Source organism: Hakea prostrata, chromosome 4 (genome assembly GCF_041222555.1).
Source record: "Hakea prostrata isolate BN-2017 chromosome 4, UWA_Hpros_2, whole genome shotgun sequence".
NCBI classification, from domain to species: Eukaryota; Viridiplantae; Streptophyta; class Magnoliopsida; order Proteales; family Proteaceae; genus Hakea; species Hakea prostrata.
The window spans coordinates 49,450,135-49,477,791 of record NC_142603.1 but is presented as its reverse complement, the minus strand read 5'-3'; the positions used below and the strand labels follow the sequence as shown (position 1 = coordinate 49,477,791).

Here is a 27,657-nt window from a genome sequence, read left to right as displayed (position 1 = left end):
ACAAATAACAAGCAAAAGCCTCTACTTGTCTCAGGCTCTCAGTTATCCTTCTCAATGTAACTTCCTTTTATTCCATTACCATATAGATGCTAATACAACTTATAACAGTTATCGGTGGAACTTCATTGTTCGTTTTAGTTTATAATGTGCATTGTAGTTTCAAATCATCTATTGTCGGTAAACTATTTGATGAATGATGTGAGGTTTTAGTTCTGCTGTATTTTTTCCTAATGAAATGATAACCAAAAGCTTATTTACCCTTTGGGCCCATTTGTTCATGTCTATAAATTAGACGGGTGGAGAAAAGACAAGAGGAATGTTAGGGCCGATAGAGATCGAGCCTCTTTGGACGGAATTGTTGAGGATGAGAAGAGGGTTGAAGATGGAACTGCTATTTAAAAGAGAAGGTCAAGGGTTGTGTTGCTGTTTGGTCAAAGACCATCAGCAACCACAACAACAATTTAGGGGTTGGAAATAGATTGCCTCAGTAGTTTGGGGTACCCAGTTGAGGTTCACCTCCACGAGGTGCCGCTCCGCCTCATGGGTTTGATGCAATAGTGAACAATAACGGCAGCATCATAGCTGCTGCTGCTATGAGAGGGCACCAGGGTCGACATCTCAAGGATCACTAGGATCACAGTGAAATAGTTCTTATGAGATTTCAAATAGACTCAAGATCGGGGGAAAGAAGAGAGAGAATGCAAAACTCGAGGAAGGGAACCCCGAGGGTGACTCACTAACAAAAGACCGACACTTCCACGTAGAAGGTCAGAGTTTCGAATCCCCTCAAGGCCAGGCGAACTGGCTATATTAATTAAAATTTCTTTGAAGATTAGTTAAGACGTGCATTTGACTTCATTGGACCTAGAATTTCCCCCAAAAAAGAAAAAAAAAAAAAAAAAAAAAAACCGTGGAAGGGCCCGGGGGGTGCCCATTTACAGTAGTTAGAACTTAGAAGGAAAGTAAAAGATGGAATACGGTGAAACGATAAATTCTTTTGGCTTTGGATCATTGAGGTAAGAGATTCGAGACGTCGCCAAGAGCTAGTCTAATCGAGCAGAGTGGCTTTGTTAAAGAGAAAGGATAAGGAGAGGGAGTTTATCTCTACGTCGTCACTTTTAATTTATATGTTCTCTGTTGTAAGTTGTAACTAACTTGTTCCGCTAATCTTCAGTTGCTACTCAGAGCTTCAATGGCGATGGCAGTCGCCAGCTGCTGGTTCTCTATGTGCACACTGAGCGACGCCTCTCGAATCCCTTCATTTGGCTGCCATTACGCCACTCCGCGGAGGACTTCATACCCAGATATACCTAAAGATAATAAATTCACGTATTCCAAACAGAGAACTCTAACAAGGTGCTCTTCCTCTAATGGCGAAACCGGAAAGGAGGTAAATGATACTCTAATCCCCATCTCTCTATCTGTGCTTGTCTTACCTTAGTATTGATATCCTAACATTTATTTCGTTTTTTCTTCCAATGGAGTTCTGGTCCCTTGTTAACAGACGCCCAAAAACAAAAGTCGATTTTTTCTTCTTCTTCTTCTTTTTCTTCCTGGGATAGGAAATCTCCTATCTCCTTCCCAGCGAAAGCAATGCTACACGTCTCTTGCACTTCTGCTTCACATAAATGATTGAACTCGCAAGCACATTTTGATTGATTGTTCCGTATATGCTTTACATGCCACTTGCTTCGGAGAGCTAATTCAGTTTCACATTATTAAAATTGTTTCTCAACCTATTCCACTTACTTCGCAGAGCTAATCCAATTTCACATTGGTAAAATTATCACTCAACATGGAACTTCTAATGAGAGCTTGGGTTAATCCAATTTCGTATTTCATACAAATTTTTGCATATGTGATCAGATGAAAGGTGTCTCTAAGAAGAAGATGGCAGGAAGATCAAAAGGTGAAAGGCCAAATTCAACTCCAGATGGGGATGGAAAGGAGACTGGTCGAATAAAATCCACAGCGTTTAAGTCGCACGGTGTGCAAAAAAAAGACAAGAAAGGTTTTGGATATGATCTTAAGGAGCCACAGGTATGGAATCCATGACTGGGAATGTTCATGGAGTGGTATAGTTTTATTGTAGTTCAGACTGAAGTTTTCTTTCTTTATTTAGCAAATTTCTGCTTCATCACATTGTTTAGTATGATGATTGCCCCTAGGGTAGGGAGCTTGGACAAATTTTACTATGCTCATGTCCATCTTCCACATTATTCATTTGGTATGGAATATTAAACAAATACACTTATGGCTGAGTCATTTTTCTAGCATATATTGAAGCTTACGTAGAAGATGGGGAGCCTTAATAATTGTAGGAAACAGAATGTTAAAACCTCTATTTTCAGCCAATTAGGAACTTCCAAGTTTGAAATCAAAACTCATTTGATTTTTATAATACTTGTTGCGTGTGTTTTGATGTACGTGTACTATGGCAATTATACGCTGGAGGTGAAGGATGCTTGTGTAACTAGTCTCCACAACCAGTTTAGGGTCTGTTGAAGGTGAGCAACTGATTTCTAGAGGGAAAGCAGAACTCCTTTACGATATATGGCTACAATTGTTTCAGTATCAATGGTCGGATTTCAATACTTGGACTAAAGACTCAAATTGTCACAGGGACTATATAACTCATCCTAGGATGATCCAAATTGCAAAATAAAAGTAGATCTGCGTTCCTTGTAATAAGTGGACTCTATATAAGGGAATCCTTCTCTACTTGTACTGGGGACTCCAACCCTAGCTGGGGCTCTTCAATAACCTGACCAAAGCAAAACCAAATTTGAAAACAAGAGTAGACCTGGATCCTACTAACATACTGGATCCAACTAAATGAATCCTTCTCTAATTAGGACTCCTAGCTAGACTAGGACTCCTAAATTAAAAACCAAGGATTCAAATTAAAAAAATAAAAGTATATCTAAAGTCCTAAGACTCCTAACAGGACTCAGAATTAAACTGTATCAGATTGGGTGTGCCTAGGGGACTCAAAATGACCAAAACACCCATGTTGGCTGAAATTACCTGTGGTACTGGTAATCTCTCTGGGCCCTCTTTGGGTGGTCCTGGACATCAGTTTGAATGCTTCAAGTCTTCCTCATCTAGTCATCTTATCTTTGTTTGAGCTTGTACTAGGACTTTGGTGTCTAGGAAGCTCTCTTTTCATCCTACCAAGCCTCCCTTGCTGAAGGTTAATGGTTTGGGAGTATAACCTCACCTTTCTGCTAGCCTGGTACTGCTGGATTATTTTATTTATTAATATTAATATTAATATTATTATTATTATTTTTGCATTGCTGCATGTTGAAGTTTGGCTTCTGTATTCTGTTTTGGTTTTCCCTGTTAAGCATTTCTGGGAGTGGTTGTGTCTCTGTTTATGTAAGAAAGTCTGCTGATCCTGCTATTTCCTTGGTTGTCCTGTGTTGATTCTTGGATCAAGTGTACTCTGTGGCCCCTAATTAATTTTTCTTTTCTGTTGGGTGTGTGGTCACTATGCCTGGGTCACAGATCTGACTCATTTGCAGTCGTTGGACCTAATACTAAAGCTGGTGTGAGTGGTGCCAACCATTGTCAAGCTGGAATATGCTAATTTCTTGGATTGGTCCAGTCGGTGAAGTTGTCCCTTAAATCCCTTTGTAGTTGAGGGAAACTTGGCTATATCACAGTTTCCGTCTATACTCCTAGTTCCAATGACCCTACCTATCTTAAATGGGAAACTGAAAATTCCATTGTAATGACATGGCTAATCTTCTCCATGAATCCTGAGATTGATCAAAGATTTATTGTGCAAGGAGACCTCATAAGGGATATGGGTGGTGTCTGCAAAACTTATGCTAGAGTCGGGGATTCAGCTGAGGTTTACCAACTTTACAAAAGGTCATTACTCTCAAATAGGACACTTTGTGCATTTCAGCTTACTAGAACACTGTCATTAGCCTCCAGGAGGAGTATGACTACTACCGGGATCTTTAGCTGACTAATCCCGATGATGAGGCCAAGCTGCACAAAGCTCTTATATGGAGAGGGTGCTGAATGCTGATTTTACATGGGGGTCTTCCTCTTGAGTTTGAACTTATTCGTGTTCAAATTTTGGGAAAGTCACCAGTTCCTTCTCTAAATGAGGTATGTAGCTATCTTCAATGTGAAGAGACTAGAAGGCTTTCTATGGAAATAGCTGGTGTCACCCCTTGACTGAGAGGTCTGCCCTTGTTTCTAGTTCTCCCGAAGAGGGGCCTGATCAAAGTTTGGGAGGAAGCCAAGGAACCACTTCAAGTTATCAGTAAGACAAGCTTAGGTGTGACCTTGTGGGAATCTGGAGCACAACAAGGACAGGTGTTCGGTCCTGGATGTCCTCCTTGGGGTAATTCCTCTAGTACACATGGTGGCAAAGAGGAGAAGCTTGGGAACAGATTGTGGCATTTGAGATTGAGCATATGGGATATAACTCAATACTTGGTGATCCAGATTGCCTACCTAAGGAAGATATTGTTACTTTTTGAAGGATGACATCTTGTCTTTGACTCCTTTGTACAGTCACAGGCAACAGCCCCAGTCCTCGACCTCCGCTCTTCAGGTCTCTACTGCCTTACCTAGTGCTTCCTCTTAGGTTATTGACTCAGGTGCATCAGATCACATGATGGGTATGTCAGTTTTTTGATCCATATTCCATTTGTTTGGGTAGGGATTAGGTTAGAGTTGCTAGTGGTTCCTTCCTCTTTCTCTGGTGAGGGTAGTGTCAGACTTAACTCCTCAATTTCTCTTATGTTCTTGCTGTCTGTAACTTTGCTACTAACCTCTTATCTGTTAGTCATCTCACCAAATCCTTGAGTTGTTGTCACTTTCTATCCCTCTTCTGGTGTTTTTCAGGCTTTGGTGACGAAGAGGGTGATTGGCAGTAGATGTGAAGAGAAAGGGCTTTATTTTTTTTAACCCCAATCACTTGCTACTCATACTACTGACTCTTATATGTGTGGAAAAAATTACAGCAGCATGGTGGATTTTGAGGTGCTTTGTCATCAACTTTTGGGGCACCATTCTTTTGCTGTTATGTGGAAACACTTACTACAATTATTTACTTATTTTTAATAATTATGGATATGATTATGGATATCATTGAAAAAGGAAGAAGAAAAAGGATCACAAGGAATACAAATCATGCACCATCATGAAGAATTTCAAGCATTATAAATCAAGTATTCTCCTCTGTGATAGGGTCCGCATGTTATGGAATCTTTGCCTATTATGAATCGTGATCCAAGAGGACTCCTCTTTTAATTTCAGGGGGAAGGAATGCTACATACCTATCTAACCTTATCTTGGGTTGGTTAGTTATTTTTATTTAGATAACTATGGTAACTACTTCTATCATGTTAATTCTATTTTATTTATTTAGTTATTGGTTTAATCCTAAAATTACATATAGCTTAAGTTATGGTGAGTAGTTAGGTGTGAGAGATGATACGAGAGTAATGGGGGGGATGGATGTAATTGCAATATTGTAGGATTAATTATCCTTGAATTCAGAATGAAAATATGAAAAAAAAAGAATATTAACAAATTTGCTCGTCGAGTAGGGAGGTAGTGGTTTCCTTGATAGAACCAAAAATCATCTATTTTCTCCCCTGTTTATCTCTTTCCCCATTTTATCTCATTCTTTATAATTTCTAAAGATATTTGTGCTCTTTAAGTCGTAATAAAATGGTCCTACATGTTATAAGACACTCATCCAATACATAGCCCTTACTAGAAAGGGGCTGTAGTTGCTAGTATGTTGTGCAAAAGCTACCCATTAACCATACATGCATACATTGCTTCTTTATAATTCTTTTCTCTCTCTCTTGTTATAAAATGTATGGCCATTCTATTAAAATGTTCTTTGTCTTATCTATCCGTTTGCATTTCACATTTAGACCATGTACATATCTCATGCCCTAGTTTGAGTAATTTAATGTTAACATTTAAAGCATTTTCATGACATTCATTCACTTGACAATTTATATAATTGATGCATAATTCGGTAATCTACTAAAAGTTCAACTTTACTAGAGTTTTTGTTCATGTAAATTTTTATTTCTTGTTACCCAAGTAAGGGTATTTATGTAATAGTGTTTTTTTTTCGCTTTATTATAAATGGAGGGCTTGAGATCACACTTATCAATTCAAGCCATTCTACTCCAATTGGCTTTCTTAATATGGCATCAGAGCCAAAAGTCGATTTGGAAAGAAAAAGAAAAAAAAAGAGAAGAAAAAAACACAACAGGGAAATCAATTCTCTCTCTTGATCTCCCTCTCTCTCTTTTCTCTTGCTTTCGTTGACGCTACATACTGCACCTCTGCCATCGTTGCAAGTCATCCTCCTCTGCCATCACCTATTCTGCTCTTGCACCATCTCTGCCAACGCCTAACCTTCCATTCACCTAATACCCATCGTTGTGACCATACTAGCAACCAGACCTGATATCAGCAACCATTGATCCCAACATTCCTGCAACCGTCAATTGAGGAACCATCGATCCAGCAACCATTCTACCTCCACCGCCTTATTTTGGTTTTTTTCTTTCTTCATCGAAAATGAGAAGCTCTTAACATGGACCAGACTAGCCCAACTTTAACCGAACCATTTATTGGTTTTTTCCCTCCTAACCTGCGGTTCTATTAGCCCAAAAATAGAAAGAAAAAGTTATTGATGTTTCAGAGGCTTCATTTGTAAAGTTGCATATTTTCAGGGACATAATTGTAAATTTGCATATTTTCAGGGATTTAAATGTAAAGTTGCATATTTTAGGGACCTATTTGTGAATTTGTATAGTTTCAGGGACTTATTTGTAAATTTGCATAATTTTACGGACCTATTTATTTATGCACCTTTTGAATCCTATTATTCCCTAGATTTGTTTGGGTGGTTTGGCTATTGCATTTTGCGACGTTTCAGTTATTTTGGAAGGGTGAAGACTGAAGAACTACAGGCAAAATTTTCAACATGGCAACTATTGATGATACTACTGCTCCCACTGGCTCCGAACATTACCCCACTCTTCATCCTCTTTTGGTAAGATTTGATGGAATAAATTATGTGATCTGGTCTCGATCTGATGATTTGACTATTGCTAGAAGGGGACTTGTTGGACACATTATGGGCGCCACTATCAAACCTACTACCACAGGTGTTTCACAGGATAAATGGATCTCGAATAACTCTCTTATTATGTCATTCCTTTTGAATTCCATGAATCCGAATATTGCCCGTGGATACCTATTATTTGATACTGCAACCCAAATCTGGAAGGCTATTACTGAAATATATGGATAGTTGGGGAATGATGCACAGCTTTATGAGTTACGAAAGAAGCTTCATAAGACTACTCAAAAGGAACTGACTGTGGCCCAATATTTTGTTGAGTTGCTATCTCTTTGGCAGTAGTTAGATCATTATGGGGATTATCACCCCACTAATCCAGATGATGTGGCTACTTATAGGAAGCACATTGATAAGATTCGGGTATATGACTTCTTGGCAGGTTTGAATGTGGAGTAGGATCAGATCAGAGTGCAAGTGTTAAGTCGTTCTCCCTTTCCTAAACTAGAATAGTCTTATGCCCTTGTTCAGTGTGAGGAAAGCCGTCGATTAGCCATACTTCATGCTCCTATTGTGGAGAAATCAGCCTTATAGTTTGTTAGCACTAAATCTGACTTGGCTAAGGAGATTGTCAAGTGTGAGCACTATCACAAACCATATTATACCAAGGCCAATTGTTGGAAGCTCTATGAGAAACCTGCTAATTTTGAGCAAAAAATGTGCACAAGGAAGGGGAAAACCGAAGGCTAATCTTTTTGAGATAGTTTCCGCAACTCCCTCTGCAGACATTGGTTTTTCATAGGAGAAGTTAGCTACTCTGCAACGTATTCTGTAGTCTTCTACTGCCGGTACAGTTTCTACTACTGCTTCCTCCACTACCTATACCAACTCCTACCTGGCTATTTTAGGTAAAACTTTTACAGGCTTCCATGTTTCTTTAGTTTCTGCTCTCTGGATCATTGATACAGGAGCCACAGATCATATGACATGTTCATCCTTTTTTTCTTTTACATTATGCTCCAACTTTCATAAAAGATAAAGTTTGAATTGCTGATGGCTCATATTCTTCCATTGCTGGAAAAGGGACTATTCAACATTCTCCATCACTTTTTTTGTCTAAAGTTTTACACATTCCCTCTTTCTCTACTAACTTGCTCTCTATCAGTAGTCTTACATATAACTTGAAATGTAAAGTGACTTTTTTCCCCATCTTACTATGTCTTCAAGGATCTGGTAACAGGGAAGGAGATTGGATGTGGTAAACTAGACAATGAATTTTATAAGTTGGAGCCAATTGGAGGATTCACTTATGCTCTGATTGCATCTTCTAATTCGATCCATTCGGTAATATCAGACCTTCATCAGTGGCACCGTAGGCGAGGTCACCCCCTTAAGGAACTCTTAAGAAAGTATTTACTGGTTTACTTTCTTCTTGTAAAAGGGATGAAATTTTTTGTGAAGCCTGCATTTTTGCGAAGCAGACTCGTTCTACTTATTTACCTTCTCTTCATAATAGAAAATCTATTTCTTTTGGACTAATTCATACTAATGTGTGGGCCCTTGCCGACTTGTTTATTACTGCCATAGGTACTTTGTTACTTTTAGTGATTGTCACTCTTGTTCTACATGGATTTATCTTTTAAAACAAAAAAAATGAGGTTTTTCGATGCTTTTGTGATTTTCATAATATGATTAAAACTTAGTTCAATGCCACTGTGAAGATCCTTCGCAGTAACAGTGGCACAAAATATATTGATGGTGAATTTCAGAGATATCTCTCTGACTTTGGTATAATACACCAGACCAGTTGTGTTGATACAACTGCCCAAAATGGGTTGCCGAAAGGAAGAATCAGCATCTTTTAAAGATAGCCCGTTCACTTATGATTGCTATGAATGTCCCTGATCAATACTGGAGTGATGCTGGAGTGATGCTATATTCACTGCCTCTTACTTTATGAATAGGATGCCCAGTAGGATACTTGGTTTTAAATGTCCTAATGAGCTTCTCGAGGGAGCCTTTTCTTTTGTTATTCCCCCAAAGGATTTTGGATGTGTATTATGCCAGAATCATAGACCACCAAAATAAGTTGGCTTATTGTGGCCTACGCTACATTTTTCTGGGGTATTTTACTACTTAGAAATGGTACAAATGTTATCATCCTCTTTCCAGGAAAACCATTGTCTCCATGGATGTAATTTTTAATAAGTCTTACCCTTACTATACACCTCTCTAGGGGGAAAGTCTTAGAGGAGAGGTGTTCTTTCCAACTCTAGACCTTTTTATCACACCACCATAACACAACTTAGGAGTTCAAGATGTATTTCCGACCAGGGGGAGACTTCGGGCCAGTATCCCTGAGGACTTTAATTCTCCCCTTCGTTTTGTGAACCATGTGAAGAACCTGGTTGGGGTAGACCACTCTTATGAGGCACACTATTGAGGTCTTTCAAAACCAGATTGACCAGAATAAAAAGATGCAGACTTATCAGAGGAAGATTTACAACCAACTAAAGCAGGTGGAGAAAGGTGACATGTTACCACCTCAATCTCTTGCTCCATAATAAGATTCCTATTGTTGTGAGAAAAAGAGTCAGATCTTGTACTCAACATCCCATAGCTAAATATGTTTCTTATAATTGTTTGTCTGACTCTTACCGTGCTTTTATATCCTCTTTATCATCTATATCTGTTCCTAAAAGTTGGCAGGAAGCCTATGTTGATAAGAGATGGAAGGTAGCTATGGTAGATGAAATGCAGACAATGAAGAAAAATAATACTTGGGAGCTGGTTACACTTCCTCCAGGAAAATAACCCGTGGGTTGCAAATGGGTGTTTGTGGGTAAACAAAATATGGATGGATCAGTCAACAAGTTGAAGGCTAGACTAGTTGCAATGGGATTTACCCAGACCTATGGGATTGATTATCAGGAGACTTTGCCCCTGTTGCAAAATTAAACACACTGTCGAGTTCGTTGTTTGTAGTTGTGAACAAAGACTGGAACTTGCACCAACTAGACGTAAAGAATGCCTTCTTACATGGAGAGTTAGAGGAAGAAGTCTCCCACATGGTTTCTCCGATGACAATACTACAAGGAAAGTTTGTCAGTTGAAGAGATCACTTTATGGGTTAAAATAGTCTTCTAGATGCTGGTTTGGACTCCTTCTAAAGGCAATGACTTTTATTGGGTACAAGCAAAGCAATGCTGATCATACACAATTTGTCAATAAGTCAGGTACTAACATCACACTTCTCATTGTTTATGTGGACGATATTGTCATCACTAGGGAATGATGGTGAAGAAATTCAAATGTTGAAGAACTTTCTTGGTAGAGAGTTTGAGATTAAAGATCTAGGGAAGTTAGAGTACTTCTTAGGGATTGAGGTGGCTCGATCAAAGAAGGGTATATTCCTATTCCAAAGAAAGTATGTCTTAGATTTATTATCATAAGTGGGAATGTTGGGTGTAAAGCAGTTGATACTCTTATTGAAGCTGGAGCTAAACTTAAGGAAAAAGAGGGAGAACCAGTGGACAAAGGAAGATACCAAAGGCTGGTAGGGAAGTTTATTTACTTGTCCCACACCAGGCCAGACATTGCTTATGCAGTGAGGATAGTGAGCTAGTTCATGAATGATCCATATTTAGCTCATATGAAGGCTGTTACTAGAATACTGCAATATTTGAAGGGAACTCTTGGAAAAGGAATACTTTTGTCACCCACTAATAATTTAAGAGTAGAAGCATACACTGATGTAGACTAGGCTGGATCCCGACAAGAAGTAAATTTCAGGTTATGGTACCTTTGTTGGAGGTAATCTAGTTACTTGGAGAAGTAAGAAACATAATGTGGTAGCTTTATCCAATACTGAAGCTGAATATAGAGCTATGGTTCGTGAAGTTTGTGAGCTACTATGGTTGAATGGCTTGCTAGAAGATATTTGAGTCCAAGTCCCGAACCTTATGATGCTCTATTGTGAAACAAGGCTGCTATTAGTACTGATAATAATCTTGTGCAACATGATCAAACTAAACACATTTGAAATTGACTGGTTTTTTGTCAAAGGAAAGCTGGAACAAGGGCTCAAGACTCATGTGCATGCCTTTTGTGAGGTCTGGGGACCAAATGGCAGATATTTTCACTAAGGGTTTGAAGGAAGGAGATTTCCTTCTTATTATAGGCAAATTGGGCATGACTAATATCTATGCCTCAACTTGAGGGGGAGTGTTGGTTGAGTTCTACTAGGTGTTCAACTTTATTTGAGTTTTTGTTCATGTAAATTTCTATTTCTTGTTACCCAAGGAAGGGTATTTATGTAATAGTGTTCAATCCATTTTATTATAAATTGAGGGACTTGAGAATCACACTGATCAATTCAAGCCATTCTACTCAAATCGGCTTTCTCAACACATACATCACACGAATTCATATCATGCTCCCCTGAGTCCCCTCACACAACGCAGATACATTGTATTATAATAAATAGTCAAGATCCCTCACTTTTGGCTCAACTTCTCTATTTCTTCTTAATTTCCTTTCGACTCACAGCTCCAGCAGCCCTGGGACTCATTAATATAATGTAACAACATCATATAGATTGTTTATCACTCTAGCTATGCAGCTCTTGGGGTACATAGGGGAATATATGGGTCAGGTACATTTTAGCTTCCTTGGGTTCTACTCTTCCCTACTGCTGGCTAGATTCTTCAATTAATTTTAGTATTTCTTTTCCATATGGAATTATGGATAGATCCAATGTTAGGAACTAGGAAGTTTCTGTCTTATTTTATTGTAGCCTCTTGTTGTAAGTCATAAATTGAGTTCAGTTAGGAGTTTGAGTCCAGTTGGGAGTTTGGTCTATTAGAGAGTCTTTATTAATTATGTTTTTTAGTCCCACATCGGGGAACATTGTACTTGCTCATTCATAACTATTATTATAAATAAAGCCCTGCCATGTCACACAGGACATGAGTCAAGATTCTCTCAAGATTTCAACACCTCTCTTATTATGAATATCATTGTGAGTGGGAGGTCTCTCCTATTCTCTTTTCTTTCTTCTTGTCCACTTATTCTTATTGTCTATGCGTCATTTATTGCTCTCTGTGACATAAGTAATACCAAAAGTAAAATATAATGACGATAAAGTGAACGTTCGCAGAAGTTTAAAAGAGGGGGTCAAATCCATTGAATGCCAATAAAATAATCATGACATGCTTGCTGGATGTTGCAGTTATTGTTAACATATTGCATCCCTAGGTTTTCTAAAATGATCGCTTTACCCACCGATGACTCACTCATTCAATTTCATGAGTAGGAAAAAGTATATGGGTTTAATACAGTAATAACAATAAGCCACCCATGTTTTTATGTTAGTACACCAGAATCCATTTCTCCATCTTGTTATCACCCATTGGTTATAGTTGCAGACCTTTGGCACTCCCATAATTATTAAGTTTGGATTATCCATTTGGCATGTGTTTTCAGGTTGGTGACTCCAGTAATCTTCAAGATGCTGCTTTCCTTAATGCTGTTGTGAAGGTATGGTTCGTAGGTTTCATTCACAGAAATTGCATAAATCAATCAATTTCAGTCATTCTGTTGACCAGTTCAAATATGTATTGGTTCATGTTTGCATCATGATGCATCTTTGCTTATGGTTCATCTGGCAGAGTACAAATATCAGACTGTTATAGCTTATCCAATCAGACTATTTTGGAGTACAAGTTTTCTTTGAAACTAGGTGAATGTGAACAGTAGGATGTTCCCACGCGCACCAGCTTGTGAATTCAGTAACAGTAAATGATGAAATTCCAAGCATTGCCTGGGAAAATGTGTATTGCAATAGTTATAATTTATAACAATCAAGTCAGCGTTGGGAATGGGTACTAATTCATATCTCCGTACTCCTCGGGATATGCCATAGTTAGTCATTCTGTATCAAAGGGCATTTGTATAATTTGAAGATATGGATTGTGAGAAATGAATATTTCAATTGGCTTAAGTTAGGAAAGACGTTTCTGTAGCAGTTCCTGCAACTGAGAAGATCAGAACAGCAGGGACAAAGAGGAGAAGGGAGAAGAAGAATGGGAAGAAAGAGGGAGAGAGCTTGCATACAGATGCTCCTCACTATGAGCCTTTGTTTATAATATAGCAAGCAATCTCAGTTTAAGATAACTTTCCTAAACTGAGTTACACTGCAAGGAAAAAGTAAATATCACATAAAATCTTCCCAAGAAGGAAACTATACATAGTAAGATTGCAATAAAGTTACTTGTCAGCTAAGCAACAAGGGAAGGTGGTAAGTAGTGAGAAAGCCTACACTTTGCGAAACCATTACTAGTGTGTACATGACCAAGAGTACTCCATGGTACCTTGGCCGTATGCAAGGTAGAGCCATTAACATTTTCAATTTGTGATTATGTGTAATTCATATATAATGCTGAGTATGGTCTGGATTATGCGTAGAGCTTGCGTCCTCTGACCAGTAATTTATGATTTGGATAGGACCGAGGTTTTATAGAAGATGCCTAAAGTTTCGTTCTTTACTGCTAACGGGAGTTTGATGGAGCTTTTGACTGGAGAGAAGTGAGAGAACCTTTAAAGAATGAAACTCTTGCAGGCAAGGTATGGAATTTCGCTCAACTCGGTACCTACTGTCGCTACCGAGATGTCTGAAATTTCGCAATTTCAGAATCTTTTTTTTTAGATTTTGACCTTCAATCTCGATGGGTTTTGGGGTCATTCTGGCCTAGTTTTTAGTGTCTAGCCTAAGTTGAGGCCAATAAACACGTTGGAAGTGTTGTTTTTGCCTAAAACCTAACCCAAAGTGATGTTCTTGATTGGGACATGCCGTACTGTATGCGAGCGAAATTGGAAGTCTGGAATGTGAATTTTAACCAATGTAAATATGGAATATTGCAAGACAACATAAGATGTTCATTAAAATGCAACAACACATACAAGAAGTAGAATTCAATATACAAGTATGTGTAGGGTTAGATCCATCCCTCGGGTTATGGAGGAGTACTTTTACTGACATAAGCATGCCATGACATGGTATGAATAAAGTTATCCAGATGTAACTAGTTATATTGGTCCTAATGGATAATCCAAAGATGGGAGTCACAAATGATGCACCTAATCCATCTCTATACCCATATGCAGGCATACTACTACAATCAGCAGATGAACCACTGTATGCTCCTCCATATCCATATCCATAAGCTTTGACCCTTGGAATTTTCAAATTTCTCCGGAATTTCGAGATTTCAGCAAAAATTTTGAAATTTCACCAAACTTACCGAAATTTCATAGAAAACTGAGACTTCATTATTTTGTTTCACCAACCTCTGAGATGCAGGTAGGTGCTCTGATAGGTGCTTTGGTGCAACTGTCATGGAGAAAATGGTATTTTGGGCCTAAGTGTGTGTGAATTAAGAGTTTTTTGTTTCTCTGGCCCAAAATTAGAAAGAGACAAGCCGATTTTTTGTGTAAGCTCCAGTCAGTGTTCTTTTACCTCTTTCTTCTGAAAGGTGTTGTGTAGTTCTTGGGTGAATAAAAAATATAAGAGATTTATCATTTATAGGTGATGGAAATTGGGATCTATTTTCCCCTTAACCATGTAGCAGATGCAAATTAATTTTGTGAGACTAAAGGTGTCTGGATGGTCCAACCAATCCATTCGGCAAATGATGGGTGCTTTGACCCTTTTTTTGCGCATGTGTTACTTCTAGATTTTGCGTAATCCAAAATTACAGATCCAAGAAGAGCATTCACCTAAAGATGCAATGTATGTTCCCTTTTCCCTTCATTGTCAGTATCTATTATTAATCTTTCAAGGTTGTTTCTTTGCTGTACTAGGTTTATTGCACTCATACAGCACCTGACTATTCCCTTCCCTGGCAAAAACAGAGACAATATACAAGTACAGGCAGGCATGTCTCAAGTTCAAGGCTATTAGTTGCTCTTGGTTCCACCCCCACCCCCCCTCTTTTTGGGCTTTTCAATCTTCTGTTGTTATTGTGTAGTGTGTTGTACTGGAGTATTTGCTGAGCTGTTACTGGTTATGCAGTGCTTTTATGATTGGAGATGGAAAACTTTTGACCAATGCCCATTGTGTTGAACATCATACACAGGTAATCTTGTACAGGTTACTTTCTTGTTTGTTGCCATGTTGTGGTTACTAGTAGATACCTGTTCTCAATATTTCTTAGATTCATGGACCAACTTCAATTCAATGGGATCCTTACTCCCTTACTTTTCCCACTGCAAACATTCTGTGCACTATTTGATCCCTAAACCTAGGAACCCTGGATTCTGATTTCTTCCTTGAGCAGCCATTTCAGAACCCAGAAGCATCTGTAAGAGACCGTTTGTTTGCAAGAGAGAAAGGGATGAGATAGTTAAAAGTGTGGGACTTATGTGAATTGGGGTGAGAGGACAGAAAAGTAAAGAAAGGGAAAGTAAAGGAAAAGTAGAATATGCGGTCTCTCAAGTTTATTTTTAGTTTCCATAAAATCCCACCCAAAATGGTGGGACTTCTTTTAGGCATGGGGTGGGAAAAAGTGGGTGCCACATCAGTGAACTAAACAAACTCAACCTCTGGGATTTCATGGGATTATTCCATCAAACATACAGTCTCTAATGGAAACTAAGGAGAATGCTGTACTTTCATATCCTTCACTTGCAATAAAAACAGGTGTAGAATTGTGCTTACTCTGTTATTGGTAAGCTACTATGTATTTAAAAGATCCATTAAATCCTCCTATGGTTTATGAATGAAAATAGTTTGCTTTGTGCAATGAGAAACTGTAAGACAGTAAGAGGCTGTGAGGTGAGAGAAGTCTGGGTGAGATGGCATTTTATCTTATTTTTCCACTTTGCTTCTCTATAGTCTATACAATACCCTGTTTGTCCCTCGTTTTGGTTTTCCTGGGTAACTGTGATGTGTATCCTTCAGTGCTGAATTGGCCTGTTTTCCTTTGAACTCAACCTAAGGTTGATAGATATGGGGGATGGGCCTTTGTTTAATATGTTAGTGTGGTCATGGCTCTATTCTATGGGCCCAAAATCAAGAAACTTAATATCTCCCAATCTATCCATCCAATATCATTAACACCTGAAGATATTATTCTGAGTATGAAATATAAATTCCTCTCAAGTTTTATCCCATTCCCCTAAGTTTTCATCTCGAATCTACCCCTTCTCAAGACAAGACCCTACAAAGCTAGCTTAACCATCAATGCCCATCAAACCAAACCAAATCCAACATAGGGAATTAGAACACAATTATTAGGAACCAATTGAGGAAACCATTTGTTAAAACCACCTATACACCCTAATTGAAACGCTAGTTTTGGGCCTGGAATCCAAGTCTAGCCCTACAGACCCTTGAACAACAGCTTATTCGAGTAGGGCTGCATCAGACTGAGGCTAACCAAGACCTCTATTTGGACTGCTGATCTCCATTAATACCATAGTTGTCACGGCAACGAGGCGATATGAGGCGGTTTAGGCTAGTTGAGGCGATGAGTCAACGAGGTGCCCTCCGAGGCGCTTTTAAGGCGGTTGAGGCGTTTTAAGTGAAATTTTTAGTGTACATCTCATTCACTCTAATCCATTATAAATCTATCATATCTTATATAATAAAAAAATTAATATTACCCTACCTCAAGTCATCCAACATACTACAAGCCACACATAGTAGGTCCTAAATAAAAAGTCGCGGGAAGAAACCAAGAGAAGAAGTCGCTTGTCGCTGGCCACTGCTTGCCGGAGTGTCGTCATGGGAATCGAAGAGAAGAAGAGAGGAAAAGAGAAGGAGATTAGGATTAGAGTGAGTGTGAGACTCGAGTCAAGAACTTATTCTCTTTCGATTTTGTTTGTTTTTATTTTTTTATTTTGATCCCATGTAGCGTCATTATAAATATGCATATAGGTTCAAACAATAGATACTTTACAATTGGAATCTAATAAGTAATTCAATATATGCCTTCAATTTGGCATATTTCATGTGATTTAAAAAAGAAAAAAAAGCTATATGCCTAAAAATAAGGCGATGCCGATTTGAGGCGTTCCGAAGGCACCTGAATGCCGAGGCGACGATTAGGCGACGCCTTAACAACTATGATTAATACCTCTATCAAGTAGCCCTAAGTTGCTGCTGCTGTTTGGAGGATGAATCTGTCACCTCTGGTTTGGGCGTTATGGGTTTCCTACTAGAATATCCATGGCGAAAATCTCCCTGATCAGCCATCAGAATCTGCCCCATCTTTTGAGGATCAAACAATCACAAAAGACCCACTTGACTGACCTATTTTGGTTTCTGAATTCTGGTTTGTGAAGTATGAGAAGTTTCCCAAATTCAACCTGATGTAAACCTGAATCTTGGGCTAGGATTAATTTGGGAAATTCCCTAGATTTTAGGGTTGCCCAGGAATTCCAGCAAGAGGGATGGATGTTTTAGGGGGGGGGGTTAATATCTTCTAGAGCTTCAGATAAGCCTACTGTAACTGAGAATCAGGTCTGAAACTTAGTGGTTTGAATTCCAGATTTGAAATTCAGATTTAAACTCAAATAGGGATAGGGTAGGTTTTGGCCAAGGTGAGGTTTGGGGTCTGTCTTGCTGGTTCTCCAAGTTCAGAGCTGAGTTTGAAGGTTTTAGAGGGTTTATAGTAGATCTGGTTTAACTAATTTAGGGTTTCAGAAGTTTTGAACATTCTGCAGAATTCATCCTAGGTGTAAGATGAAATGTAGAAATCTCTGGGTTAGGGGAAGTAGCTGAATGGGGAAGATGACAGTGGGATTATGTTCTAAGGCTTGGTGCGATCCTAGGGGAAGGGAAAGGGGTCTAAGGGGCCTGAGAGTTGGTCTAACAGGGGGGTAGGGGCTGCTGCTATCGCAGGAAGAAGGGGAAGGGGAGGGAGTGGCTACAGTTGCTAGGGGAAGGGGTAGGGCTGTACTTACTTGGAGGGAGGATTGAAGCTTAGCTGCTGCTGAAGTTTGGAGGAGGAGAAGAAGAACTAAAATCACAGAAAACACTGTCACAACCAGCTGCAGGTCACCCACCTTGGGATCCCACGATTTCTCTCAAAGCCTTTCTTCAATTCAAAAATTTCATTAACTCAAACTGTCAAACTACATCAACTAGGCTATTTATAGGCTTCAAAACAGATCTGGACTTAACTTGGGATTCCTTAGCTGATAAGGATCCAACTACTGACCTAACACCTTGGATTGGACTCTAACTAATTAAGGACAACGCTTAATCAAAACAGGTTCTTAAAGATAAGAACCCTCTTAGATAAGGAATCTTATTTTATCGACAGCTAATTAACTTCCTCTCAAACTAAAACTCTCAAATAACTTTTATTGGGACTCTAACGAACAAAAAAATAAGAGAAGGACACCACAAAATAGCTGGACTTATTCCAGATAAGTAGGACTTGATCCAGGGTGTGGATAATGACCAAAATGCCCCTGTGTTGGTTCCCCCCCCCCTGCGGGACTTGCCTCAAATTGCCAGTGGGCTTGGGCCCTCCTTCAGCCCTTTTTGGGCTGTCCTTGGCTGGTTAAATCACAACCCCAATCGAGATTCGATATATCTTAGTATTAGGCCATCACTTTTGGATGAGTTTGGATGGCTGCACTTATCCATCTTTACCTCCACTCGATGGTAGTATCTGGCCATAACCACCACTGTTACCGATCTTCCATAAATCAAATTATTTCCGGATTTAAGTTCTATTTCTGCCTGTGTCAGGTAGCTTCTTATTGATCTATATGGGCTGGGGTTATTTGTTATACGTGTTGGGTTTATTGAGAGCTTCAAGGGTGAAAAAGCCTATATATATGTATATATATATATATATATACACACCTGTCTGGCTTAATTCTGTGATCCTATCTGGAGTTTGTGTAGTACTGTAGTTCATATGTGTCTCTACATTATGCAGTGATTAAAGACAATCACACTATCCTTGGGATGTATGCAAATTCTTTTGCTGTGTCTACTGTTTTATCGTTTCTGTCATATATGTTTCATAATCTTCATCCTCATTCTCCTTGGCTAAGTTAACTTCACAGGAAAATATTTCATTTCAATGGTGTCCATGGTCGGCAAGTGATTTACCTTTTAGCAATGGTAAAAGGTTCAGGATGCCAGGGCATATACCCTGGTTTGAGTCTTGAGGATGGCCACTCTGCAAAAAAGTGCCAAAGATTAGGACCAGCTCCAAAGTCCAAACTCAATCCTTCTAGGACCTTGCATTTGCCTCTGAAAAGGAAAAAGAAAATCTAACTCCCATCTGATGCTGACAGTGCTTTCTACAGACCAACTTGTTCACTTCCTTCATCACCTCATTAATTACCCCAAAGAGACCTAGGTGTTCCATTTCCAGCCTTCTGTGCGATATTTTTTTTACTTGTTAGGCTTGCTTCTATATATATATTATATATATATATATATATCAAGGTTCTGGATTATTCAACTAGAGAGGCACATGGTGACAGTCTCAAATTGAAACTGTAATTATTCCCTTCAGAGAAAATATTTAAGGTTTTAATTATTTTAATTTGCTAGTGCTTGATGAAGTGACTGCACTCAGTAGTCAGTACCATATTTAGGAAGAAAAATAGACCGTGTCCATGTTCAATACATCTACAGGTGCTAATTGTATTTCACAGAACAAATTTTTCTTAATTTCTTGATGATCGTGTAAGGCGTTGAGTAATTGCAGGTCAAGGTGAAGAGAAGAGGAGACGACACAAAGTTTATGGCCAAGGTATCTACATCCTGTATTGTTGAGTTAAATTAATGTGATCAATTAAAGTAAGCCCTCACTCAATTGTATGGGGTTCCTATAATATTTTCTCAAATGATAGAATCATAGACTTTCATAATCATTTTCTTAACAAACATCCTCCTGAACTGAACCTTATTCCACTTGCACTTCGTTTTTTTTGAACTGTAGTTCTGATACTGACTCTGGTATGTTTTACATCAAGATTACCTGGGGACAGGCATACTGTTGTTATCTGGTCCCCTCTTAGGTTGCCTCTGTGGCGCCCCCCTTATCCCTAACCCCAACCGGAGGAAAAAAAAAAAAATCCAACCCCTTTTCCCCCCCTTCTCATGGCTTAGTAATGGATTTTCATTCACATCCTCCAGAAAAGTAAAAAAGGGAGTATTTAAGCAGTGCTACTCTGACACCATGGCTCTAAGTAGGCTGGAATGGTGAATAGGAATACAGGATTTATCTAGCCAGCTTACATAAGGCTACTGAAATTTGGCTGAGTAGTGTTGAAGTAGGACTGGAAATTAAAACCATAGTCCTTTTAATTGAGTGGTGCACTACTCTAGATTTTTTGATGAATGCCTCGCTAAAAGGCAGCTCCATCCTGTTGTTAACCTGTTACTTGACCTTGGTCAAGGGTTGAACCCGTTTTGTTAAGGTTATGATCCCCCACCTAAAGAAGGCTTTGGAACAATGTCTACAATGTTCTTGTGAGGTGCTCAGTAAGCTCAGGTCTCTGCTGATCCCCATTGTTACTCTATCACATTATGGTAGGAGTTTGGGAGGTATCCAATTTTGGTTGATTTTTCTGTTTGTCAACATTAGCAACAGCAACTCAGCTTATGCCAACTGAGTGGGTCGGCAACATGGATCCCTGTCTTTCACCCAGCTCTATTTGAGGTCGTATAGGATATAGGCCCTAAGCATGCATGTCTTTTCTAAGGTTGTTTTAGGTCTGCCCTAAGCTCTTTTAGTTCCTTCAATCGGGATTAAATCAATCCTATGTACTGGGGGCATTTAGAGGCCTACATTGAACATGGTCGTGCCACCTCAAATGACTTCCTTGTGGTTTATCACGTGTAGAGCTACTATCCAACCAGGTCTAATGTGACAATGCTTTACTTTATCCTTCCTAGTTTTGCTACTCATGCATCTCATTTCTGCTATACCAAGTATATCTATGTAATGCTTCTTTACTGCCCAATACTCTGGACAATCATATTCGTTATGCTTCTTTCTGTTTGTCAACCTATGAGCTTATAATGCTTCCTGAACTGATTTAGCCTGCAACTATTGCTTGGGTGATCTCATGTACAGGTTTTAGCTAGAGGTGTTGAATGTGATATTGCTTTGCTTTCAGTAGAAAGTGAGGAGTTCTGGAAAGGAACTGAGCCACTCCGTTTTGGGCAACTTCCACGCCTTCAGGTTTTTATCCTAGTTACTGTAGTAGTATTTGCAAACATTTTAGTAAATATTATTAAGACAATTGAAAGGCCCCTACTTCCAGCACTGCAACCTCCACAAACTTGGATACAGCACGCTTCCTTAATTTACTTAAATCAATTACCATCCAAGTAAAAATAGTAAGAAATTCAACCCCCATTCCCCCCCCCCCCAAAAAAAAAATCATCATCTGAAAAGAATGATTTAGCTGCAGTCATTCTAGAATATGTGATTAGTCAAGATTTGATTATGCAAGTATCTTTTTTGAAATATTTTTATATTGTATCAATAAGTCAATCAGTTAAAGAAACTTGCTCTGCATCTGCTATTGTAAGACGGTTTACTATTTAACTCGACTTATTTATGCTTTGAAAATACTGTTGCTTACATGGAAGGGTTTCCAAGAAAAACTGTAACAAGTATAAATTTCAAGTTTGCAACTCAGGTGGCGCTGTTGAAGATCAATAACTGTTTTGATAACTGTGTTGCTCAAGTCAATTATGGAGCCATGGTCTTAGGAGGTCTGTAATTAAATGTATTTCCTTGTTAACCCTTTAAAAGGCCATTTCTTATGTGTTTCAAATGCTTTTGTGAAAATGAAGAACTTGGGCTAAAATTACGAAGCAATATCAATTTGTAGCTTTCACCAAAAACAGTACCTCTGAAAGATAGGATCATTCTTTTTTGTCAAGGCTTGCCTACACACTCACTATTTTCTTGATGCAGACATAGAAGCATTAGAAGTGGGTCAGTAAGAAATAACAGATTCAAAGTTCATAATGCAATGATTAACATTGCCCATTAATTCTTGTTTTCATTTTTTATGGGCCTTGTTGTAAAATATTTCGTACTTCGATGCTACAGACTTGTATCTGGTGATAATATGTGATTCCTCCTGAATGGCAGGATGCAGTTACTGTTGTTGGATACCCATTTGGAGGAGATACTATATCAGTGACGAAAGGAGTAGTTTCACGAATAGAGGTATGGTCAGCGATAAGATTTTGATTAATGTTGGATCTTTGACTGATAAGTCACTTCTATTGCAGCTGGAATTTCTTGTGTTGTTTTTCCTTTGGTAGAATCTTGTATTTTTCTTTTGGTGGGCAATTTGTATTATTTTACATGTGGATAAAGCCTATCTACTTGGATGATCTAGTACAATCATACTTTTTTTTTTTTAAAATCATCCAGCCCTTCAGCCTAACTATTCCCACGGTTGTATCTGGATTCTTTGGGATCCCTCGTGATTCCAAATCTCTCTCCTTAGATCCTCTTCCCAGCTCATGCATCTCAACATTCTCCCCAATAGCTCTCCCCCTTTCCTTCTCTCTATCATCTATGGTTTCAATCGTGCCGCTGAGCGCACCCCCTTTGGGAGGACATCCGCTCTATCTCCTCCTCTGCTTTGGATACACCTTGGGGTATTGATGGGGACTTTGACATCATTTGATTTTCCCATGAGCGTATTGGAGGCTCGTCTCCGAACCTTGCCGCGATTGGAGAATTCAATGCATGTTTAGATGTTGCCGGTATCTCCGATCTTTGATGGTCTGGCCATCCCCTTACTTGGCATAATCTTCGATCTGGAGATGCCAGAATTGCCTCAAAGTTAGACCGATTCCTCTCAAATACCCCTTGGCTCTCATCCTTCCCCGCCTCCAATGCCATCATCTCCAACTCCAAGCTTTCTGATCATTCCCCTTGCTTTATTCACCTTCCCCCCGCTCCCAATTTCGTTCAGCCCAAAGCCTTTCAAATTCTTTGATATGTGGACTTTGAATTCTTCCTTCATCCCTACAGTTAAGGAAGCTTGGTCGAAGCCTGTCCATTGCTACTCTCTTCCTCTCATTGCCTGTGCTCACAGGCTTTCAAACACCAAGGAAGCTCTTCATTCCTGGAACTCGTACACTTTTGGCAATATCTCCTCTAATGTTTCCTCCTATCATTCTAACCTCCAGCGTGTCCAATCTCTCCTCCAAAATGATCGCTCCAATCCCTTCCTTGCTAAAGATGAAAAGGCCCTTTCCTTTGAGTTGTCTTCCCTCCTTACCTCTGAAGAAAGCTTTCTTCGCCAAAAAGCTAGAATCAAATGGCTCAAGCTTGGGGACTCCAACTCGGCATATTTTTCCCTCAAGGCTCGAAGCAACTTCAATTCTATCCCTTCCCTCCTCACTAGTAGTGGATCTTGGATTTCTGACCCTGCTAGCATCAAACAGAGGTAATTTCTTTCTTTTCCAACCTCCTGGCTCCGGCTTCCCTTCCCTCCCGCACCCCTCTCCCTCCAAACCTTATCAATAAATTCATTGATCCTTCTTCCGCCACTTCTCTCTGTGCTGTCCCAACAACGGAGGAGATCCTCCTTGCCATATTCCCATAGGCTCAACAAGGCCCTAGGTCCTGATGGCTTCAGTATGGGTTTTTTCCTTGCCTCCTGGGATATCATTGAGAACAATCTTGTTCAGGCCGTCCAAAGCTTCTTTTTCAACCCTTCTTAGCTCTCCTCCATTAATCAAACCTTCCTCTGCCTCATCCCCAAGAAGCTAGGGGCCTCCTCTCTCTCCGATTTTCGCCCTATTTTCCTTTGTAACCTTCTTTACAAATTCATCTCTAAGATCCTAGCGAATAGGCTAAAAAAAGCTCTCCCCTTCCTTGTGAGCTCGAATCAATCTGCCTTCATCTCGGGGCGTATTATTGCGGATAACATCCTTCTTTGCGTGGAAATTGTCCACGGTTTTGATAGTTCCACCCACTCCCTGGCTGCTCTTCTAAAGGTAGATCTTCACAAAGCTTTTGATTCCATTCTCTGGGATTTCATTAGTGATGTCCTCTCCTCTATGGGCTTCCCTCCCCCTTTTATTTATTGGATTGAGATTTGCATCTCTTCGCCCCGCTTCTCCATCATCACTAATGGCTCTCTTGCGGGCTTCTTCTCTTCCCATGTTGGAATCCACCAAGGTTGCCCCTTATCTCCCTACCTCTTTTCCCTAGCTCTAAAGGTCCTCTCCCGCATTCTCCAATCCAAAACGGACTAACACCTCATCTCTCCCATTCCCAAATGCAAATCCATCAACCTCACTCATCTTGCTTTTGCCGATGATCTTATGATCTTCTAGCAAATCACCAATCTATCTCCTCCATTCTCTCGGCCCTTTTGCTATTTGAATCCCTCTCTGGCCTCTGTGTCAACCTTGATAAGTCCACCATCTTTCTCTCTAGTATCCCAGCTCAGCTTTGAACCTCTCTCCTCTAGATCTCAGGCTTTAAACTTGCTCTTTCCCCGTTGTCTACCTCGGCCTGCCCCTCATTCCCAGTAGACTAACCCTCCACCACTGCCTCCCCATGCTTGATTACATCCACAAGAAGCTCCAACTCTGGAAGGGCAAGCTTCTATCCTTTGCCGGTAGAGTTGTTCTTATTCACTCTGTCCTTCAATCTTCGTCTCTACTGGTCGGTATCTTTTCCATCCCCAAAACCGCCATCTATGCTAGGGAAACCTTGTTCTGTGCCTTCCTTTGGAAAGGGCGGGAAGCTTCTCGTTTTCTCCACCCTATCTATTGGTCAACTATTTGTCACCCAACTTTTGAAGGAGGCATGGGAATCTGCCAAAATTTTGATGTTAACCTAGCTTGCCTCCTCAAGCTCATTTGGAAAATTGCCTTAAAGCATGACTCCATTTGGGTTAGCTGGGTCCATTCCTCTGCTCTGTGCGGATTCTTTCTGGACGGCTCCCATGTCCTCTAATCCCTCATGGATCTGGAGGAAACTCCTCTCATTGCGTCCCCTAGCTATTTCTGTTATTTCTATCACCATCTCCACTGGCACCTCCACCTCATTCTGGCTAGATCCGTGCATCTATTGGGCATTCTCTATAACCACTTTGGGCCCCGTAATGTCTATGCTTCCCGTATCCCAAAAAACACCCCCTTGTCAGCCTTCATCTCCAATGGCTCCTGGAACCCTTCCCCCTCCCCCTTCTCACATAGGTTTGGGATTCTCTTCCTCCTCTCGCTTGTTCCCCTCATGATCTCACAATTTGGCTCCCATCTCCCACCAAAACATTCTCCACCATCTCAGCATGGAATCTTCTCCGAGCCCATAACCCTAAACCCCCGTGGGTCCCCTTGGTCTAGTTTAAAGGTTTCATTCCGCGCCATTCCCTTACCCTTTGGAGAGCCTTCAACAATGGCCTTTCCACCCAATCCTTCCTTATAGCCGCCATATCTTAGTAAATCTCAACTGTATCCTTTGTTGGAATGGCCTGGAAAACCTTGAGCACCTTTTCTTCTCTTGCCCCTTCTCCAAATCCATATGAAGAAAAGCCTTAGCCTCTGTTTGTCCCTTGTTCGAGGCGTTCCTTTGGGTTTGCTCGTGATTGGTCTTGGATGGTGAGAAACTTTTCAGGCTCTTTCATTTGTGATCGGATTGGTAAGCTAGTTTTTTGTTCCTCCATTCATCATCTTTGGTGGGAACGCAATCTCGGGAGATGGACTTCCAAATCTTGCTCTTTTGACATGATTTGGAATGTCATCTATTTTGATGTTTCTTCTAGATTGATAGTTCTCCCCCACCCCCTATTGAGGATACCCCAAGGAACAGATTCATTGTTGTCTCTTGGGGTCTCAGCTCTTCTTTCCGGTCGTCTTCTTAAAGACCTTGTATTCTTGTTTTTTGTTGTTCTTTAATATAATTATTCATTCATCCAAAAAAAAACTATTCCCACGGTTCCATACGGACCCCACAACTGCATAAACCGGGTGTCATACCAGTGTTGAATAACCATCCTACTTTTGCGGAAAACAGTGAAGAGCACTAAAGAGCTCCATGTAAGTGGCCCTAAGGGAATGGGAACTTGAACTCTGGACCTGACGCTCTTAGGTGATGGTCCTTTGCCAACTTGACCATCCCTTGGGGTTAGGCACAATCCTACGGTATCAACATTGGTTACAAAATCTATAGGAACTGACTTTCTGAAGAGGACAAATGAAGTGATCAGGTCTGATCAGATATACGTTACCAGGTTGTTGTAACTTTTTCAGAAGGAAAAAAAAGAACAGAAAAAAAATAAATAAAATATAAAATGCAGAACATTGTACTTTTGCAGCAGATATCTTCAGTTGCACTCACCCTTGTTGGTTTCTGACGCCAAAAGGGAGCAAAAACCAAACCCCCCCCCCCCCCGGAGAAAGAAGGGGGGGAGAAGAAGAAAAAAAAAAAAAAAGAGGAGGGGAGGAGAGGGGGGGAGGGGGCCCCGGAAAAGGGGGGGGGGGGGGGGGGGGACAAAAAAAAAAACCCCCAACCCCCCCCCCCCCCCCCCTCTAAGCTGGAAGATAGATCTCATCCATGCCCAGCTTTGAACATCCTTGGACAGGCACAAGCTGCAAGAGGGCTTTTTACCAAACAAATCTCAAAGTTGATCACGAGAGTTGACAGTTGGAGTGGAAATTGACTTCTTCATTATTGTATACTGAAGAAAATGACAGTCCACTTCAATTCAATATGCTTTGTTCTCTCATGAAAATTGGATTACGTTTTGCATATCCAGTGCATGAGGAACACCCCACTTAGGATTCTGGGGTGGATTGCTATGTACACAGCCTTAACCCTGTTGCGGAGAGGCTGTTTCAATACTTGGAATTTGTTACCACTTGTCTACGATGGAGCAGACAAATAAACCTACCCTTGTGCCTGGGGTTGTGAATAACTGGTTTCCGAATTCCGAGTCTCTGACAATGTAAAATATGGTCTTCTCTGATCCTGTCATTGATGGTTCTCCAGCCGGGGTCTGCCCCTTTCTGTACTTTCTGTTTGGTTCATCATCTCTTAGACCTGCCTAATGGGTCTTTCATAGACCATTCCTCTTCTGGTCTTCAATTGTTGAACTGGCCCAGTGACTCTTGTTTGATCAGACCTCAGTTGACCCTAGCCCAACATTTCTCCCATTCCTGTCTGCTGGCATGACTCCATAATCGCTCCTCATTGCAAAAACCTGCCCCTGCCTACTCTTTGCTCTTTAGTTTGATGATCCAAGATCATGCCCATTGTTTCTGAATTTTTGCGCTGGTAAGAGTTTTTCTGTTCTGTTTAGTTGGGGTTCTTTCCTTCTCTTTTGCAGGCTCTTGCCCCTCTGCTGGACCTTGTAGATGGCTCATTTTCACTTGGTCTTTTCTGTTGCCAAACCATGAAAAGAGTCTTCAAATTCCCTTAGGTTGGTTCATTTAGACTGAAACTTACCACATGTATAGGGTGCATGATGTAACCCTGGATTATAGGGCAGGTTGAATACCTTTCTGTTAGGGGTGAAAACTCAGAGAACAGAAGGGATTCTAGGTTGATAACTCT

At 40.1% G+C, this 27,657-nt stretch overlaps 1 protein-coding gene across 1 annotated transcript in view; it reads left to right on the top strand.

Moving 5' to 3' along the window:
* The first annotated feature begins 1,017 nt into the window (after positions 1 to 1,017).
* The window catches only part of DEG2 (DEGP protease 2), a 61,351-nt gene continuing 34,711 nt past the window's right edge, over positions 1,018 to 27,657 (top strand). Inside the window, exons 1-8 of the mRNA XM_089153369.1 lie at positions 1,018 to 1,390; positions 1,867 to 2,040; positions 12,563 to 12,616; positions 14,939 to 15,012; positions 15,150 to 15,213; positions 19,816 to 19,860; positions 21,190 to 21,297; positions 22,222 to 22,299. Of these exons, the coding sequence (XP_089009495.1) occupies positions 1,193 to 1,390; positions 1,867 to 2,040; positions 12,563 to 12,616; positions 14,939 to 15,012; positions 15,150 to 15,213; positions 19,816 to 19,860; positions 21,190 to 21,297; positions 22,222 to 22,299 (795 nt within the window). The 5' untranslated portion in view covers positions 1,018 to 1,192. The remainder of the gene's footprint in view (positions 1,391 to 1,866; positions 2,041 to 12,562; positions 12,617 to 14,938; positions 15,013 to 15,149; positions 15,214 to 19,815; positions 19,861 to 21,189; positions 21,298 to 22,221; positions 22,300 to 27,657) is intronic.